We start from the raw sequence: 18714 nt of genomic DNA on the forward strand, positions 1-18714 counted from the left end.
TTAAAAATGTAACTGGACCAAGCATCAGATATACATGTGCACCTACATAGATTGTACTGGATGGACCATTGTCTTTATTCAACCTTACCTAGTATGTATCTATGTAACCATGTTAAATGCAGTTCACAAATGATACAAATACACACGCAGACTTGTAAAGTTACAAAAAGCCCCACTTTATGTAAAAAAAAAAAATCCCCACTTTAAATACTGTATCTATCTATCTAATAAAACATTGCCAGCAATACAAAAATGTAAAAAAATGGTGTGGGGGCCTCCCCCCAATCCATACCAGGCCCTTTGGGTCTGGAAAGGATTTTAAGGGGAACCCCACGCCAACATTTTTTAAAAAAATGACATGAGGGCCCCCCTCAAATCCATAACAGACCCTTAGCTCTGGTATGGATTGTGAGGAGAACCCCCACACCAAAATTAAAAAGAATAAATAAATTGGGGCAGCCCTAAAGCACCCCCCATGTTGAGGGAACATGGCCTGGTATAGTTCGGGAGGGGGGGTGCTTGCTCGTCGTCGTCCCCCCTTACTGGCCTGCCAGGGTGCATGCTCGGATAAAGGTCTTGTATGGATTTTGGGGGGGGGGGACCCTACACAATTATTTATTTTTAATTTTGGTGTGGGGGTTCCCCTCAAAATCCATACCAGACCCCCCTCCTGAACTATACCAGGCCACATTCCCTCAACATGGGGGGGGTGCTTTGGGGCTTTGCCCCCCAAAGCACCTTGTCCCCATATTTATGGGGACATGGGCCTCTTACCCACAACCCTGGCCGGTGGTTGTGGCTATCTGCAGGAGGGGGGCTTACCAGAATTTGGAAACCCTTTTTAACAAGGGGGGCCCCCAGATCCCGCCCCCAACCATGTGAGTAAGTATGGGATACAAAGTACCCCTACTCATTCACAACAAAAGTGTAAAGAGAAAATAAAAACACAACACAAGTTTTCGACAAGTCTTTATTAATAAATAAAAAATAAAAAAAATGTCCCTCACTGTAGATCCATTGTCAATCACAACACCCGCCGACCCGAAAAAATGAAATAAAAAATAAAAAAACTCTGGTCCAGACGAAGGCATTTTCCAGCTCCACCATCTGCCAGCTCTTAAATAACTAAGGGGCACCCGATGACATCACTGACTGAGACCCAAAGGGCCTGGTATGGCTTGTCCCCCATCCCGTATTTTTTCAAATTTTTGTATTGCCAGCAATGTTTTTTTTTTACATTCAGCTGTCAGTGTGGAAGCCCGCTGACAGCTGGTGACTCATCTGCTGTTAATGACGCAGCAGCCGGCTATAAAAAAAAAAACTCTGCTACTTAAAGTGGAACTAAACTCCCTCAATCAACATTAACTATGCTGCTAGCATTATTAAATAAATAGGAAGGTATATTATATTTACTTGTTTTAAACTTTTTTTTTTTTTACATTTATTCAGTTAATTCCAGGTTTCTGGTCTAGGCCAAAATGATGTCATACATCCCAGGAGTCTTCATGGGCATTTTTTTTCTTTCATCTGAAGATGAGGAGAAGGGGCTTTCTCAGCTAAGCATACCATCCTGCCTGCATGCCTGAGCTAAGGCACAGATGGATCCCAGGAAGTAAATGCTACATGAATCATCTGCCCTTACTCAAGATGGCCTTAGCTAGAAAAGTTGGGGGGGGGGGGGGGTGTTTTCCAAAGTGATTTCTCAACAAAATAAATCATGGAGAAATGGATGGATAGGTGAGTTCACTTTGAATATTTTGAATATTGAATATTAAAAATTATATATATATATATATATATATATATATATTATATTAAAAATGAATTAAATAGTGTTTTCAGTTTGTAGTGCTCAGATACAGTTTAGTTCAACTTTAAGATAACAAACATTAATTGTTTTTTTTTCAGTACAAACAAAGCTTTTTCTTGACAATATTTTATTTTCTATGCAATTTATTTAAAAAGTGTAACAAAAGCATAAACAAATGCATTTTTTTTCTAGACTGAATAGTGTTCGTTTTAAAACAACAAATGTTCCTTTAAAAAGCACCTTTTTTCTATAGTTTGTCCAGTTTATAATGACACAAAAACGTTGCTTCTAATACAAAGCATAGGAAAGTCATGTACAAATGAAATAAATACTTATCTGAAGTGCAGCCTGTGTGACAACTATGGCTTCCCCTGCCCATACAATGGAGAAAAAAAAAAATGTAGACATGATTGGGCAGAATGTGTGCTATTTGTAGGATTAGCAGGTGAAAATAAAGATAAAAAAAGTCTTTAAAAAAAACACTAATGCAGTCACATCCAATCACTGGAAAGTTGACATGTGCTTTAGATTTATATAAACTTTAAAGAGAAAATATTCACTCTTAAACATTTTTTTAGAAGTTAAATATTAAAAATGAATTACCTTTAAAGATGATAATTGTTTGTGTTTCACGATATTCATAAGCAGCCTGAATGTTACTAGGTACGCCTGGAAACAAACTCTCAATTGTAGTATTTTCATGCACGCTTTTATTGATTTGACGCCATACATGCCTATGAAAGATAACATTGTTTGCATTATTTTATTATTGGTCCAGGTCATTTTATTGGGGAAACACACATTTTAAAGCCCCAAATTATGTGTCACTATCTTCACTACAAATCTGTATAGGTGTATTAGGTGTAGGAATAGCAGAAGGCCAAGCAGAGTAACCTAGAATTTCCTTTGGCTGGTAAAATACCCTCAATATAAGATGAAGGATTCCAAAACCCTTTCAAAGCATCCAGGATGCATTAACAGCAATAAAAACTGATATTTACTTATCTTTGAAGAATAACATTTCCGAAGCCATAGTTGTCACGGCATCAAAAGTGATGTTCAACGTACAATCAGGAAGCTTTCTTAATTTCTGTGATCTTGGCACCGGTTGAGTCCCTATATGTAAAAAAAAAAAAAAAAAAAAAAAAAAAAAAAGAAACAGTGTACAGTAAATATGCCAACGATTCAAAGAAGGTTTTCTCCACACTCTCATGAGTAGAGGAAGTTCTAAGCTGGAGTAGAGAAAGGTTAGCACTACAAGTAGGCTGACTTAAAGCAAAGAAGATAATCCAACAATTCAGAGAGGGTTTTCTCCAAACTATCATAAAAAGTTCTACAGTTTTTTGCGAGTACATCGCTTGAAGTGTTATGCCGCGTACACACGATCCGACTTTCCGACAACAAAACTGTGGATTTTTGTTTTGTTTGAAGGTTGTTGTCTCCAACTTGTCTTGCATACACACGGTCACACAAATGTTGGCCAACAATTATGAACGTAGTGAACTAGAAGACGTCTGTGATATCTCCATTTCGAATGCTAATTTTACAAGACGGAGCGCTTCCGGCTCGTACTCGATTCCGAGCATGTGTGGACCTTTGTGCGACAAACTTGTGTACACACAATCAGAAAGTCTGACAACAAAAATTTGTTGGCAGAAAATTTGAGAACCTGCTAGCCAACATTTGTTGGTAGAAAGTCCGACAACAAATGTTCGATGGAGCATACACATGGACTTTCCGCCAACAAGCTCACATCCAACATTTGTTGTCAGAAAATCTGATCATGTGTACAGGGCATTGTTGTGCTTAACCACACACACCTTAAGCCTCATCTCCACCAGTTACGTTGTCTTGCATTTCCTAGCACAGGACACATGAACGGACGCCATTGTTTTTAGCAAAGCTTCTTCCTATCAATACATTGCCTAAGCAAGACATCTGGCATTCCACATTTTGAGTAACTAATTTTAGCGTCAATCTTTCAAAAATACATGTGCAATGTACTTAAACCACTTCAGCTCTGAGATGTTTTACCCCCTTCCTGACCAGTCATTTTTTTTATACGGCATTGCATTGCTTTAACTGACAATTGCACAGACGTGATGCAGTACCCAAATAAAATTGATGTCCTTCCCACAAATAGAGCTTTCTTTTGGTGGTATTTGATCACCTCTGAGTTTTTATTTTTAGCGCTATAAACATTATTATATTTTGAAAAATAACCAATATTTTTTAATTTCTGCTATAAAACATACCCAATGAAAAAATGTAAAAAATCTAATTTCTTCATAAATTTAGGCCAATATGTATTCTGCTACATATTTTTGTTAAAACAAATCCCAATAAGTGTATATAGATTGGTTTGCGCAAAAGTTATAGAGTCTACAAACTATGGGATATATTTATGAACTTTTTTTTTTTAATTGTTTGTACTAGTAATGACGGCGATCAGCAATTTTTAGCGGGTCTGCGGTGGACAAATCTGACACTAAGGCCCCTTTCACACTGGGGCAGTTTGCAGGCGTTATTGTACTAAAAATAGCGACCGCAAACCGACCTAAAACTGCCGCTACTCAGGCTTTCACACTGATTCGGTGTGCTGGCAGGAGAGAAAAAAAACTCCTGCAAACAGCATCTTTGGAGCGGTGAAGGAGCGGTGTCTACTCCTTAGATTTAGAGCGACTGCACTTCCAAGTGCACTTGCAGTGCAAAGTGGATTTGCCTTTCGTAAATAACCCCCAAAATTTCTCTCTCCCTCTCTGACAGAACAGCGGTCTGCCTTGTTTCCATAGGCAGACTGCCATTCTGCCTCTCCTACGAATGATCGGGGGGCCCCGGTGGCCATCGCGGCCGCGGGGCCCACTGATTGGCTACCGCTGTGTCCAATCAGCAGCTCCAGCGGCGCGCGCGCACGTGCCCCAGAGCCGATCCGTGAAATCACGTACAGGTCCGCGATTTTGCGCTTAAGGGCCGCCCTGCCGTAGTATATGTATGTGGGGCGGTCCTTAAGTAGTTAATACTCCGGTCATTTGTTCCTCAATAGTCCCTTACCATTTGTTTAAAAACATTGCAGTTTGTGCTGCAATACTTTCCTTCTCTCCAACGCTTTCATTCAACCCAAAAGACTGAGGACATTCTGTGAGTGCAGGGTGTCATGGACCTGCCCTCTGAGGGAGTGTTACCATAACACCCTTTATTCAGATAAAATGATGCAGAGAGCAATGCTGATGCAATCACAACTAAAGCTGGTCACACATGTTGAGTTGCAGTTCAGTTTTGGGCACCAGTTCATTAAAAGGATATTGGGGAACTGGACAAGGGAAGGGCAACCAAACTGATAAGAGGCATGGAGGAGCTCAGCTATGAGGAAACATTAGAGGAATTGAATTTATTCACTCTAGAGAAGAGGAGATTATGGGGGGATATGATCAACATGTATAAATACATAAGTGGTCCATATAGTGAACTTGGAGGTTGATTTACTAAGGCAAATATACTGTGCACTACAAGTGCACTTGTTCTAGATCTGTGGGGAAGATCTGAAATGAGGGGAAGCTCTGCCGATTTCTATCATCCAATCATGTGCAAGCAAAAATGCTGTTTTTTATTTTCCTTGTGTGTCCCCCACAGATCTGCAGCGACTGCCCTACAAGTGCACTTCCAGTGCACAGCAGATTTGCCTTTAGTAAATAAACTCCTTTTGCTTTGAGTCATTCTCTTTAAGGTCATCACAGAGGACAAGGGGGCTCTCTTTACACCTGAAGGAAAAGAGGTTTAATTTCCAAATATGGAAAGGCTTCTTTACAGTAAGAGCTGTGAAAATGTGGCATAGACTCCCTCAATAGCTGCTTCTAGCCAGCTCACTAGATTGTTTTTTTTAAAAAAAGGCCTGGATTATTTCCTAAATGTACATATTATAACTGGATACTAACATTTATAGGTAAAGTTGATCCAGGGAATATCCGATTACCTGTTGGGGGATCAGGAAGGATTTTTTTTCCTCCCTGGAGAAAATTGGATCATGCTTTATAGGGTTTTTTTATGCCTCCCTCTGGATCAACTGTGGGTATGGGATAGTGTATATGTTCTCTTTATGTGTGTGTCTGTGTTTTTTCTTCTATGTTGGTTGAACTGGATGGACGCTTGTATTTTTTCAACCAGACTAACTATGTAACTATATGTTACCACCCAGGCACACGTTCTTCTTGAACGACAGAAAAATGTAAATGTCCTAAACTCAAAATGCGCAAAATGTGATTGATAGAAGTGAAGGTATGGTGCATGGTCAGCTTTACAATCAGCTCAGATCAATTATAAAAAATATACAACACTGTAGAATCAGATTGTTACATATATGGCTAGCTTAACAGAGAAGGCAATTGTTTCCCATTCCTACCGTAAATTCGCTGAATTCTCTCCTGATCTTCTTCAGGGAGGTGGAATGTTTGGGAGCTGATAAACTTGTATGTTGGAAACATCAAGGCTTTGGAATTATTTGAGTGTAATAAACCAAGGGAATGGCCAAGCAGGTGAACGGCCATACTGAACAAGTTGTAATCTATTAAAAAAAACATAAAAAAAGTAAAAGTAAAAGACACATGAAAACTCCCCATTTAGACATTGAGAACACGGGTTACATAGTGCCCCCCGATTTTCATCCTGGTTTTATTTCTGTGTGGGAGTGGTTAAGAAGTTGAGCAAAAGACACTGGGCAGGTCTGACACCAGTGAGCCCACAAAAAGCTGTGTGTTAACCCAACAATAGGGCGTAGGAGCTGAGTGCATTTTTGGCATATCAATAAATTTTTTTTTGTACTTGCAGGTTAATTAAAGAGATAAAACTTGGGGGGATGCACATGTATTGCCCAGATTTACTGTATATGTGTTTTTGCCCTGATATATACTTTAAACAAGTTCTATAGTCACAGCACACACTTTCACTTTAACATCAGCATTGTAAAACATTTCAAACAATATTTATATTTGACAATCCAATATAAGCTTGTAAGCATGTTGTATTGGTAAGTTAGCAGTTGGCCCAGGCTGGGGGAAAGGATTAATCATGTGTGCTCAGTTCCTGGGCTTTTTGGTCCCAACCAGCCCACCTGTCCTATAAAAAAGGGGAATAGCTGAGGTCCTTTTCTAGTTACTGGTTCCACTCTCAGTTTGTGGTACTGGGACTGCTGCACCTTGCAGTCTGCTGAAGGCACCGAGGTTTCCGGAGAACATCCAAGCCATGGAGACTACCAGCATGGACCGTCACCTCACGGCAGCCACACAACTGTAGCTAGGGCTAGGGATAGGACTTGTTCATATTGGACTGTAATGTTGAAGTCTTTTCAGTAAAGTTACATTAACTGTTCCAATCCTGGTCTTAAGTTATTCAAAGGTGTGCATGTTGGTTCTGGCGTATCTGAAGAACCAGGGTTTGCACAGCACAAAATGGATATGAAGGAACGCCACTACTAAAGGGTAAACTCGGCAAGTCAAGGAAGAGTTTCGTTGCTAAGAGTAACCAAGCACAAGTTCAAGACCCAAAGCAACCAGTTGTCAGACGTGGTACCTGGTTAGGTGACAGGTCTCCAGTAGCGAGGGGGTTGATGTCTGGTTCCCTCCCTAGCAGTCAGTTTCCAGTAACAACAGAAATCGAACCTGCATTACGGAGCTCTATGGCCTGGTCACATAGGTATGGGAAGTGAAGGAGTTAATATGAGTACACATGAGGTCTGTGCTAAGTGCTTGGTGAGAACCCATTCTGTTACTGGGAGTGAGGTAACAGAAGTATGCTAGACTGGTGAAGTGGGCGCAAGCTCAGGGTGTCCCTCCCAATGCAACTTACAAGTGTGTAGTGACATGGGACAGCACTTTTCAGAGCAACTCTGTACTTTAATTACGGAACAAAGTGAAGGTTCATTTCTAAGTCAGGGAACTGCCATAATGTTAGAATGTTTACATGTCTAGTGTCTCCACTTGGTCCCAGGCATTGATAAGCATGTTCTGCACGAAAGTTACCCCCGCGTCCAGAGCGAGTAGGCCTCACCCACAAGCTTACTTTAAATGTCTCCTTTCTTCTTGTGAGTGCTGCCTGTCTGCTGGCTATCTCTTTCTACAACTTCCTGAATTCCCTGCATGCTTTGCAGCTTGACCTATGCAGTTTACTTTCCATTTGTAAAGACTTTACATCCCAAAGTACCTCACTGTCTGCAAGCAATGACTCCACCCAGGGCCCGTACTAGGGGTGGGCAGGATGGGCAGCTGCCCAGGGCGGAATGATTTAGTTGGAGGAAGAGGGCGCTGTCTGCCAGGTATAACCTTGCCCAGCAAATAATGTGCTGCTGAGTGGCGAATCCAACAAAGTAGGCAGAGATCGGCTTTGTTCCTGCGTGTATTGTAGATCATAGCACTACACCCACCCCCTACCAGCAGACTGCACTGTACAAGTCCCTGAGCGACAGTAGAGTGGAGCGCATGAGGTTGCATGCACACAGCCTCTGCATTCTAATATGACATGCAGGTTTGGGTCCCAATAGAAACGAATAGAACACTGGCACAGGGATGCACCCATTGCACAAGAGAGCCCTGCACAGGACACACATGTTTTAATGGGCCCAAACAACTCATGTACATGGAGGCTTATGCCGCGTACACACGAGCAGACTTTCCGGCGGACTAGGTCCGACAGGATTAGTCCGGCGGACAATCCGATAGTGTGTGGGCTAGTCCGATAGCTTTTCGGGATAAAAATCCGACAGGACCTAGAAATAAAACTTGTTTCAAATCTGTCCGACGGACTCAAAGTCCGACGAACTAAAATTGGGAAAATTGTTCATCTGTATGCTAGTCCAACGGAACAAATATGACACAAGAGAAGCTATTGGCTACTGGCTATTGAACATCCTTTTTTAGTCCCGTTTGCGTCATCACGTTCAAACCAAATGAACTTATGAACAGACTTAAATCACCCTTGGGCAGCCATTATTGCTATTACTTGGTTTACTCCTGTAAACCAAGCCATCATCAAAGCAATCTAATTGGCTGTGTGTGTGTAATACTGGTGCACTCCGCAACCATTACATATGTTTTGGTGCGCTGCACATGCTTCAACTAGCTCCGCCCCCTGCTCAGGAGGGGGGCGCATTTTGGCATCTTCGCCCTGGGCACTGGATTACCTTGTCCCGCCACTGACTCCACCTCCTGAGACTCCTCCTCTCAGCGCCTCTGTAGGCAGGCTCTCTGAATTCTGGGACACAGCAGTGGCTACTTACAGGGCATAGTTAATACTTGTCACAGAATTCAAAGAAGTAAATGCATGGGGATCTTCAAGTTTACAATTACAAACTTCAAGATTGTTCAGATTAATCGGGGTAGGCTGGAAACAATCGAATGTCGATTGTGGAAATGAATATATGATTTTACATTTTGACCATAGATATGCTTTGAGCAGGGCTTTTTCTCTCAGAGAATAGCTACAGGAACTCCCCCTTTCAAGTCACCCCTTGTCTCCACCCCCTACCCACCCCTGAAGGCCATCCCTTGGTTTTGCCCCCACCCACCTCCCAGTACCACCCTTTTTAGAGAATATAGAAGCAAGTATCATTTTGTGGTGCTAAGTAATTTGTATGAAATGTGTAAATAAAAAGCTGTAAAACAGATCCCCTGCAGCCAGCAACAATACACCCCCTTTTCAACAATAGATCCCCCCTCAGCAACCATAGACCTGCCCCAAAAATAGATCCCTTCCTTAGACCTCTTTCACACTGCTGGCACCCGGGCATCATCGGTAAAGTGGTGCTATTTTTAGCGCCGCTTTACTGTTGTTTTAGCAGCGCTATTTGGCCGCTAGCTGGGTGGGTTCAACCCTCCGCTAGCGACCGAAAAGGGGTTAAATCCGCCCGCAAAACGCCGCCGGAGTGGCATTTTGCCGGCAGTATCGCAGTGCTGCCCCATTGATTTCAATGCGGAGCAGCGGTGGAGGAGCGGTGAGTTCATCGCTCCAAAGAAGCTGCTGGCAGGACTTTTTCTGACGCCCTGCCAGCGCAGCACCCCAGCGTAAAAGCCCTCGGGCTTTCACACTGGAGTCCGTGGAGCAGCTGTTTTAGGACAGTTTGCAGGCGCTATTTTTAACGCTATAGCGCCTGCAAAACGCTCCAGTGTGAAAGGGGTCTTAACTGTAGATCCCTACCAACAACAATTGATCCCCCAGCAAAGATAGATACTGCAGCAGCCAGCATCAGCAGACACTCCAGCATGGCCCCTTTCATTACACACATTTAGGGTTGGAGGGGCCCGCACTGCCTTCCCAAAAGTTCCCAATAAAAAAAAAAGCATTCGCTTTAACTTTTGAGGTTTTTCTATTGTAGTCATGGGAAAATTGTGTTCCCCGGGCCCTTATACTGTCCCTAATGTCACTTAAACAAAATGCTGTCAAGACTGTATAACAATATGTTCTCTCCTCTTTTAAAATATGAATGTGACCATGGAATGTGTATAACATTTGAAAAGCCCACCTGTTTGATCATATGTCCATGTTGTGTTATCATAAAAGTGAATATTTCCACCAATTAGATTTCCAGGTAGAAAAGCATTTCCTAGTATATTGCCAGGGCCTTCAAATGGGTAATGATTATTGTAAGCTGTGGAAAAAAAAACATTGTATGTCTTACTAAATATCCTTATAGGAATAATGGGTAAAATAATAGTAAGTGCAGGGAATCTTACTATGTTTTATAAATGATATATCAATATCAGAAGTATTATCATGAACCCGGGTAAACGTCAGGGGTACCACATTACTCCACACCTTGAACGCCTTCTCGATGACTTCATCAACCTTAGATGTAGGCATGTCTGGTGTATCATTGAGTATTCTGGGAAAATAAAACAAGTAAATTAATAATAATGGACAGCTATAATTTAAAGTGGTTCTTCAGTCATTTAAAAAAAAAAAGCTAGAAGTCAGCAGCTACAAAAACTGTAGCTGCTGACATTTATTAAACACACACCTGTCCAGGGATCCAGGGATGTCCTGACCCGAACAGATATCTTCACTGATCTTCAGACCTGGCGCCGGCATGTTAACTGGGCCCTGCGCTGCACCCTGTGAGTGGTCCCGCAGCTTTCTGGGACCTCTGAAGTCTCCCAGAAGGGGGGGGGGGGGACTTTTGCTCGGATTGCCTAGGCGATCCAAGGGGAAGTGGGAGTGGGTACCTGTCAAAAGTCCCAAAAGTTAAACTGTGGGGGGGGGGGGGGGGGGTGAAGAGCAGAATTTCCCTTTTTGGATGAAGTTTCATTTTAAATTCAACTGCAATTTTTCATCATATGTCTTTTTTTTAATTGCCACACAGTTTATCCAACCTTTAACAAAGTCAATTGAAGGTTATTGATGTTCACATGAAAATGTAAACTATATTACCAAAAGTATTAGGACGCCTGCCTTTACACGCACATTAACTTTAATGGCATCCCAGTCTAATGCCCCCGTACACACAGTCGGATTTTCCGATGGACAACAGCCAATGGCTCCCGCTGCTATGAATCTATCCAATGAGGACCCAAGACACTGGCTGAGGCTTGTGTGCTTGTCACTGCAAAGATAGGCTCAGGTAAGTAAAAGGGGGGCTCTGGGGGGGTGCTGCAGCACAGGAGGTTTTTCAACCACCATGTGCATGTAATGGCAGACGTCCCAATACTTTTTGTAAGATAGCAGATAAAAACGTGCCCGCTGCACAGCAGGGGTGCCGATGCACATGGCCGAAGGTCGCGATGACCACCGGCCACGAGCGATCGTGAGCAGGAGACACAGAACAGGGACATGTGTGTGTGTAAACAAACACTTCCCTATTCTGTTCTGGCAGGAGTGATAGATTGTGTGTTTCTATTAGCTGGGAACCACGATCCGTCACTTCCCCTAGTCAGTCCCCTCCCCCTCCAATTTGAATCACCTCTTGGGAACACAGTTAACCCCTTGATCGCCCCCTAGTGTTAACCCCATTCACTGCCAGTGACATTTTTACAGTAATCAATGCATTTTTATAGCACTGATCGCTGTATAAATGACAATGGTCCCAAAAATGTGTTCAATGTATCCGGCATAATGTCGCAGTCACTATAAAAATCGCAGATCGCCGCCATTACTAGTAAAAAAAAAAAAAAAGAAAATAATAAAAATGCTATAAATCTATCCCCTATTTTGTAGACGCTATAACTTTTGCGCAAAACAAACAATATACGCTTATTGCAATTTTTTTTACCAAAAATATGTAGAAGAATACATATCGGCCTAAACTGAGAAAAAAATGCTTTTTTTAAAAGAAAAAAAAGGGGGAAATTTATTATAGCAAAAAGTACAAAATAATGCATTTTTTTCAAAACTGTCTCTCTTTTTTTTGTTTATAGCGCAAACAATAAAAACCGCAGAGGCGATCAAATACCACCAAAAGAAAGCTCTATTTGTGGGGAAAAAAGGACGTTAATTTTGTTTGGGAGCAACGTCGCACGACGGCGCAATTGTCAGTTAAAGCGACGCAGCGCCGTATCGCAAAAAGTGAAAAAGTGCTCTGGTCAGGAAGGGGGTATATTCTTCCGGGGCTGAAGTGGTTAAAGGGAAAACAAGGCATGAGACTACACTTGAGCACACCATTACATTGCACAAATGGTATTTTTAAAGCATAGCTAAACCCAAAAACCAATAATGTTATGTGTTGCCAATTTTCAGTTTTTGGATGGGTTGCCTGCATCACTTTCCAATTTTAGGCTTTTTCTCTTCATTATCATTTAGTACTGCTGCAAATAAGACTTTCTGTCACTGGGCGATTATGCTTGCCTCTTCACTGTACCTATGGTAGCCTCTGTCTGGACCTCCAATATGTCTGCCTTTGTTCATCTCCATTACATAGGAGGTAAGGTGATTGGTCTTTTCAAGAACTTGTTTTTAATTTTCTTCGGTTCAGCTCACAGAAATTGACAAAATTACTGAATTTCTTTCAGGATCTAAAGTTATCCACTTGACGACCGTCCTATAGTAGTTTTACTGTGTGCAGGATCATGTATCTATACGTGGCCATGCACTTCTGGGTCTGGGACGCCACCAGCGACCTGTGATTATACACAGCTGATCTGCGGGTACCGCGGACTTGATGTCGCACCCGCAGATCGTTGGGTACACAGGCAGAACGACAGTCTGCCTATATAAACAAGGCAGATGACCATTCTGTCACTAGGGAAGGCATGGATCCTGTGTTCCTGCAAAGCAAGGACACGGACCCATGTCTTCCCCTAGTAGAAGCTCCTCACACAGTACACAAAATCACTAGCTAGGCATACATTTAACCCTTTGATCGCCCCCGATGTTAACCCCTTCCCAGCCAGTGTCATTAGTAAAGTGACAGTGCATATTTTTAGCACTGATCACTGTATTAGTGTCAATGGTCCCCAAAAAGTAAAACGTGACAGTTAGTGTCTGCCTGTTGCTGACCGCCGCCATTACTAGTAAAAAAGTAAAAATAAAAAATAAATAAAAATATCCCATAATTTGTAGACGCTATAACTTTTGTGCAAATCAATCAATATACACTTATTGGGATTTTTTTTTTACCAAAAATATGTAGCAGAATACATATTGGCCTGAATTTATGAAGAAATTCGATTTTTTTCATTTTTTTAATTGAATGTGTTTTATAGCAGAAAGTAAATAAATGATGTTTTTTTAAAAAAAATCCAGTCTTTTTTTGTTAATAGCACAAAAAAATAAAAACCGCAGAGGTGATCAAATACTACCACAAGCAGGGGCGGACTGACCATTCGGGCTCTCGGGCACTGCCCGAGGGCCCCATGCCACTAAGGGGCCCCATCAGGGTTGCCAGCTTCAATAAAACCAGGGACAGTATGTAAAAATTTGTGTTTTTTTAAAAATACCAAGATTATAGCTGCCCCGCCTCTCCAGTACCTTTTTAATGTGTGTATGTGTATACTGTGTGTGTGTATATTGTGTGTCTGTGTGTGTATACTGTATGTGTGTGTGTGTGTATACTGTGTGGCCCCATAATCTATTGCCTGGGGGCCCCATAATCTCTTATTGCCTGGAGTCCCCATAATCTCCTATTGCCCGGGGACCCCATCATCTCCTATTGCCTGGGAGCCCCATGAGTTATCAGTCCGCCCCCATCCACAAGAAAGCTCTATTTGTGTGAAAAAAGGACTTGCGTTTTATTTGGGTACAGTGTCGCACGACTAGTTAAATTAATTAAGTGCTGGAGCGCAAAAAATGGCCTGGTCATGAAGGGGGGTAAATCTTCCGGAGCTAAAGTGGTTATTTTCTGAAAAGTAAAAAACAAAGGTAACCATTTCATCTATAGAATGGAAGGTTACAATCTATCACATTTTTTTTGTTTGTTTGTGGGTTTAATTATTCTGTAATAATCTATGAACCAGCCATTTTTTTCTGTGAAAATTATTTTTCAGTCTAACCTGTATGCTAATTTATTCTTTCTCCATCCATGTGTTTCTGGATTGAACACATCCGAAAATCCACACCTTGGTGCGTTCTTTACTTCTGTAGTATCGTATTCAAGCTTTCCTGTGGCCTTTGGATGGAAAAATTTGTTTTTTTCTGAAATCTTTCCATTCTCAGACTTTGATTCAAGGTTTTCATCCATCTGAAAAACAGAATTTTTAAAAAATATTTTTACAAGATTCATCTAAACTGGAAGCATCTGAGTTAAATTCTACATTTAAAAGATCTTTTAATGCTCCAGTCCTCCTGTAGACTGCCTAAACCTTTCCCCTTTCAGAATCCAGTGCCTTAAAGTCCAAATCCAGGCTCATATATACAATGTATTGTTAAAAGTATTGGGACGCCTGCCTTTACACGCACATTAACTATAATGGCATCCCAGTCTAATGCCTCGTACACAAGATCGGACATTCCGACAACAAAATCCATGGATTTTGGCTCAAAATCCTATGGCTCAAATTTGTCTTGCATACACACAGTCACACAAAGTTGGTTGGAAATTCCGAACGTCAAGAACGCGGTGACGTACAATATGTACGACGAGCCGAGAAAAAGGAAGTTCAACAGCCAGTGTGGCTCTTCTGCTTGATTCCAAGCATGCGTGGACTTTTGTGCATCGGAATTGTGTACACGCGATCGGAATTTCCGACAACGGATTTTGTTGTCAGAAGATTTGAGAACCAGATCTCAAATTTTGTGCGACGGAAATTCCGATGGAAAATGTCCGATGGAGCCTACACACGGTCGGAATTTCTGACAACAAGCTCACATCGAACATTTTCCGTCAGAAAATCCAATCGTGTGTACGAGGCATTAGTCTGGAGGGTTCAATATTGAGTTGGTCCATCCTTTGCAGCTATAACAGCTTCAACACTTCTGGGAAGGCTGTCCACAAGGTTTAGGAGTGTGTCTATGGGAATGTTTGACCATTCTTCCAGAAATGCATTTATGAGGTCAGGCACTGATGTTGGAGAAGGCCTGGCTCGCAGTCTTCGCTCGAATTCATCCCAAAAGGTGTTCTATTGGGTTGAGGTCAGGACTCTGTGGCATCGGGAAGGGGGGGGCAGGCTATAGCCCCGATTGGGCCCCCAAAAAGCCCCATGTCTCATATTGCTCATTGAGAATTATTAGCCCCAAGTCCCAAGGCCTGGGGTTGGCCGGGAACTCGGGCTATAGTATGCAGTTTGCACACATCACCGGCTTGCTGGTGATCTGGGGGGGCACAGCACAGCAAGCGCGTCTCCTCTATGCTGCTTGTGATGAGCTGCAGCTGCCGTTCGGTGGATGACTCCAGCACTGCTCAGCTCAGCGGACCTAATTGCTTACATCTCCCCCTCCCACTTGTCAATCACTGTGTCTGACAGACGTGAAGCTGCTGAGTCACAGATCACCCTCGTCCTACAGAACGTTCAATCTCCTCTGGTCGCACACATGACATCTGCTGCTATTAGACATGTGCAATTCGTTTCGTTCAGAATTCGTTTAACGAATTTCAACAAATTTGGAAATATCCGAGCGAAAACCCTTTTAACTATTCAAAAATTCGGAAATAACTTAACTATTGCTAACTATTAAATTATAGGTATTGGAATTTCCTTTCAAATTTGGCTGTTAGTGAACGTAATGAATACATAGTTACATAGTTAGTAAGGTTGAATAAAGACACCAGTCCATCCAGAGTGAGTGTCTACAATTGTCCCTATCCCTGTACGTTGTGTCTCATTAGGATGCTCATCTATATATAGTGCCGTCAATTTACGCAGCGCTCCACACATACATCACACACTCACATTGGTCCTTACCCTCAAGGAGCCCACAATCCAAGGTCCCCAACTCATATTCATATATTAGGGCCAATTTTGGACAGAAGCCAATTAACCTACCAGCATGTCTTTGGAGTGTGGGAGGAAACCGGAGTACCCAGAGGAAACCCACACAGGCACAGGGAGAACTCCAGGCAGGTAGTGTGGTGGTTGGGATTTGAGCCAGCGACGCTTTTTACTGCTAGGGGAAAGTGCTACCCACTACACCACTGTGCCACCCTACGAATACGAATTTATCCGAAGTTACGAATGCCGTATCTAAAGGGATGGAACGTAATGAATTAATAATAATAAATAACAATAATAATAAAAACTTTTATTATTATTATTATTATTATTATTATTATTATTATCAACCACTTGCTTACTGGGCAATTAAACCCCCTTCCTGACCAGGCCACAAAACGGTTTTATAGTTTGTTATAAAATTTTGAAAGCAGGTAATTTTTCTCCTTCATTGATGTGTTCTAAAGAGGCGGCACTGATAGGCGGCACTGATGGGCACTGATAGGCGGCACTGATAGGCAGCACTGATGGGCACTGATAGGAACTGATAAGGCGGCACTAATGGGCACTGATAAGGGGCACCGATAAGCACTGATGAGGCAGCACTGATAGGTGGCACTGATGGTTGGCACTGATGGGTGGCACTGATAAGTGGCACTGATGATCACTTATGAGTGGCACTGATGGGCACTGGTAGGTGACACTGATAGGCAGCACTGATCTGTGGCACTCATTATGAGACACTGATGGGCATTGATTGGCAGCACTGGTGGACATTGATGGGTGGCATTGTGGGCACTGGTAGGTGGCACTGTGGGCACTGGTAGGTGGCACTGGTGGGTACTGATAGGTGGCACTGGTAGATGGCACAGTGGGCACTGGCAGCTGACACTGGTGGGCACAGAAAATGCAGCTGCGCCTTTCTGTGTGAGGGACCGATATCCCTCTGACAGAAGCCGGTGATCGGCTTTTTTTATAAATACCGATTACTGAGCTTCTGTTTACATCACGTGATCAGCCGTCTTTGGCTGACAGCTGATCACGTAGTAAGGGGCCGGGATCGACCCCTTACTCTGATCTGTGATCAGCCGAGTCTCAGGTATGCGCAGACAGCGCTTGCTCCGGAGGATGTCCATGGATGCCCTCCGGCCAACTAAGACCCGCGCTGTTGCACGGCAGCAAGTAGTTAATCTGTTCCTTTCTATTTGTTTAGATGTGACATTTGTTATTTCGGATAATTCGTAACTTCGAATAAATTTGTATTCGTTACGTTCACTACCAGCCAAATTTGAAAGGAAATTCCAATACCCATAATGTATTAGTTAGTTATAATTTTGAATTTCCGGATTTCAGATTTTCGAATTTCCAGATTTTGGATTTTCAAATTTTCGAATTTCCGGATTGGGGTCAATTACAGCTCCCCCCACCATAGATGTTCACTCATTTCCTTCTGCAGGCTCAGCTATGCCCTTGGCAGTTTTTATTTAGTGCATGTTTTCTGCGACGGTTGGCAGATAATCCTCATGAAAAGTGAAGGACTGGCGCTGATTGTGTATTTTTATTCTCCTTGCAGATGCCATCCTTAGATTGCATCACTTTCGCTCAGAGGTAACTATCTCCACTCATCACTGCAGTGACAGACACCTTCATTATATCATCATATCAACCAGCACAGTGCCATACAGGACCACTGATAAGGCACTACAGACAACCCTCCTGTACTGGGCCCGGGCCCCATTAGTTCAAAAGGAGGGCCCCAGCAGGAGAGCCAGCTGCATTGCTTTACTGCAGACACCGTTAAGTATAATAAACATACAGCTGTTTAAAAATTTGTGTATGGATATTTTTTTACTTGAGTCTGACTTTTCTCTTCTGCCAGTGTTTTGATGTGTGCACAAAGGGGTGTGTGTGTGCATATATAGTCTATCCTGCTCTCTGCATGAGATTACTACCATCCTAAATATAGGTTTATATAATACTATGAATAAATTGCTAATTAATAACAATTCCAAGATTTGGTGTCATAATGGGTTCATAGAACATTTTATGGTGGGGCATTGGGCGGAGCTTGGGCTTACGTAAATGTGTGAGGGGTTATCAAATTTACCTTTGGGTTGAAGCCCCTGTTCTTTTTCCCACCTAGCAACACCCCTAGGCTCTGTGCTGGCCCACCTTTTAACTGTTATAGCTGCAAAAGGTGGGCCATCTCAATATTGAACCCTATGGACTAAGTCTGGGACGCCATTAAAGCTCAAGTGTGTGTAAAGGCAGGTGTCCCAATACTTTTGACAATATAGTATATGTACCTTTTTTTCAGTAATCCTAGGCCCAGTATAGTGACCTCACAGGCTCTCCTTACCCCTTTCTTCCTCCGGCGGTGGACAGATCTTAAATGAATGCTATGGAGGGTGGCACCATGTAATGATGTGACACCACACTCTTTAACATTCTCCTGTGAGTCCAGGGTGAGGGGCAAAGTCCTTACACCCTGGGCAGTGGCAGAACTACCAGGGTCGCAGCAGTCGCACTTGCGACTGGGCTCTGGCATTCCGCCACTGTGGGGAG

At 42.6% G+C, this 18714-nt stretch overlaps 1 protein-coding gene across 1 annotated transcript in view; it reads right to left on the reverse strand.

Moving 5' to 3' along the window:
- Positions 1-18714, reverse strand: part of LOC141126988 (matrix metalloproteinase-18-like) — a 56032-nt gene that overhangs the window by 27131 nt on the left and 10187 nt on the right. The window contains exons 2-7 of the mRNA XM_073613083.1: positions 14275-14462; positions 10528-10676; positions 10317-10442; positions 6207-6368; positions 2812-2926; positions 2414-2544 (exon numbers count right to left, since the gene is read on the reverse strand). Coding sequence (XP_073469184.1) covers positions 2414-2544; positions 2812-2926; positions 6207-6368; positions 10317-10442; positions 10528-10676; positions 14275-14462 — 871 coding nt within the window. The remainder of the gene's footprint in view (positions 1-2413; positions 2545-2811; positions 2927-6206; positions 6369-10316; positions 10443-10527; positions 10677-14274; positions 14463-18714) is intronic.

This window comes from Aquarana catesbeiana, linkage group LG02 (genome assembly GCF_042186555.1).
Source record: "Aquarana catesbeiana isolate 2022-GZ linkage group LG02, ASM4218655v1, whole genome shotgun sequence".
Classification (NCBI taxonomy): Eukaryota; Metazoa; Chordata; class Amphibia; order Anura; family Ranidae; genus Aquarana; species Aquarana catesbeiana.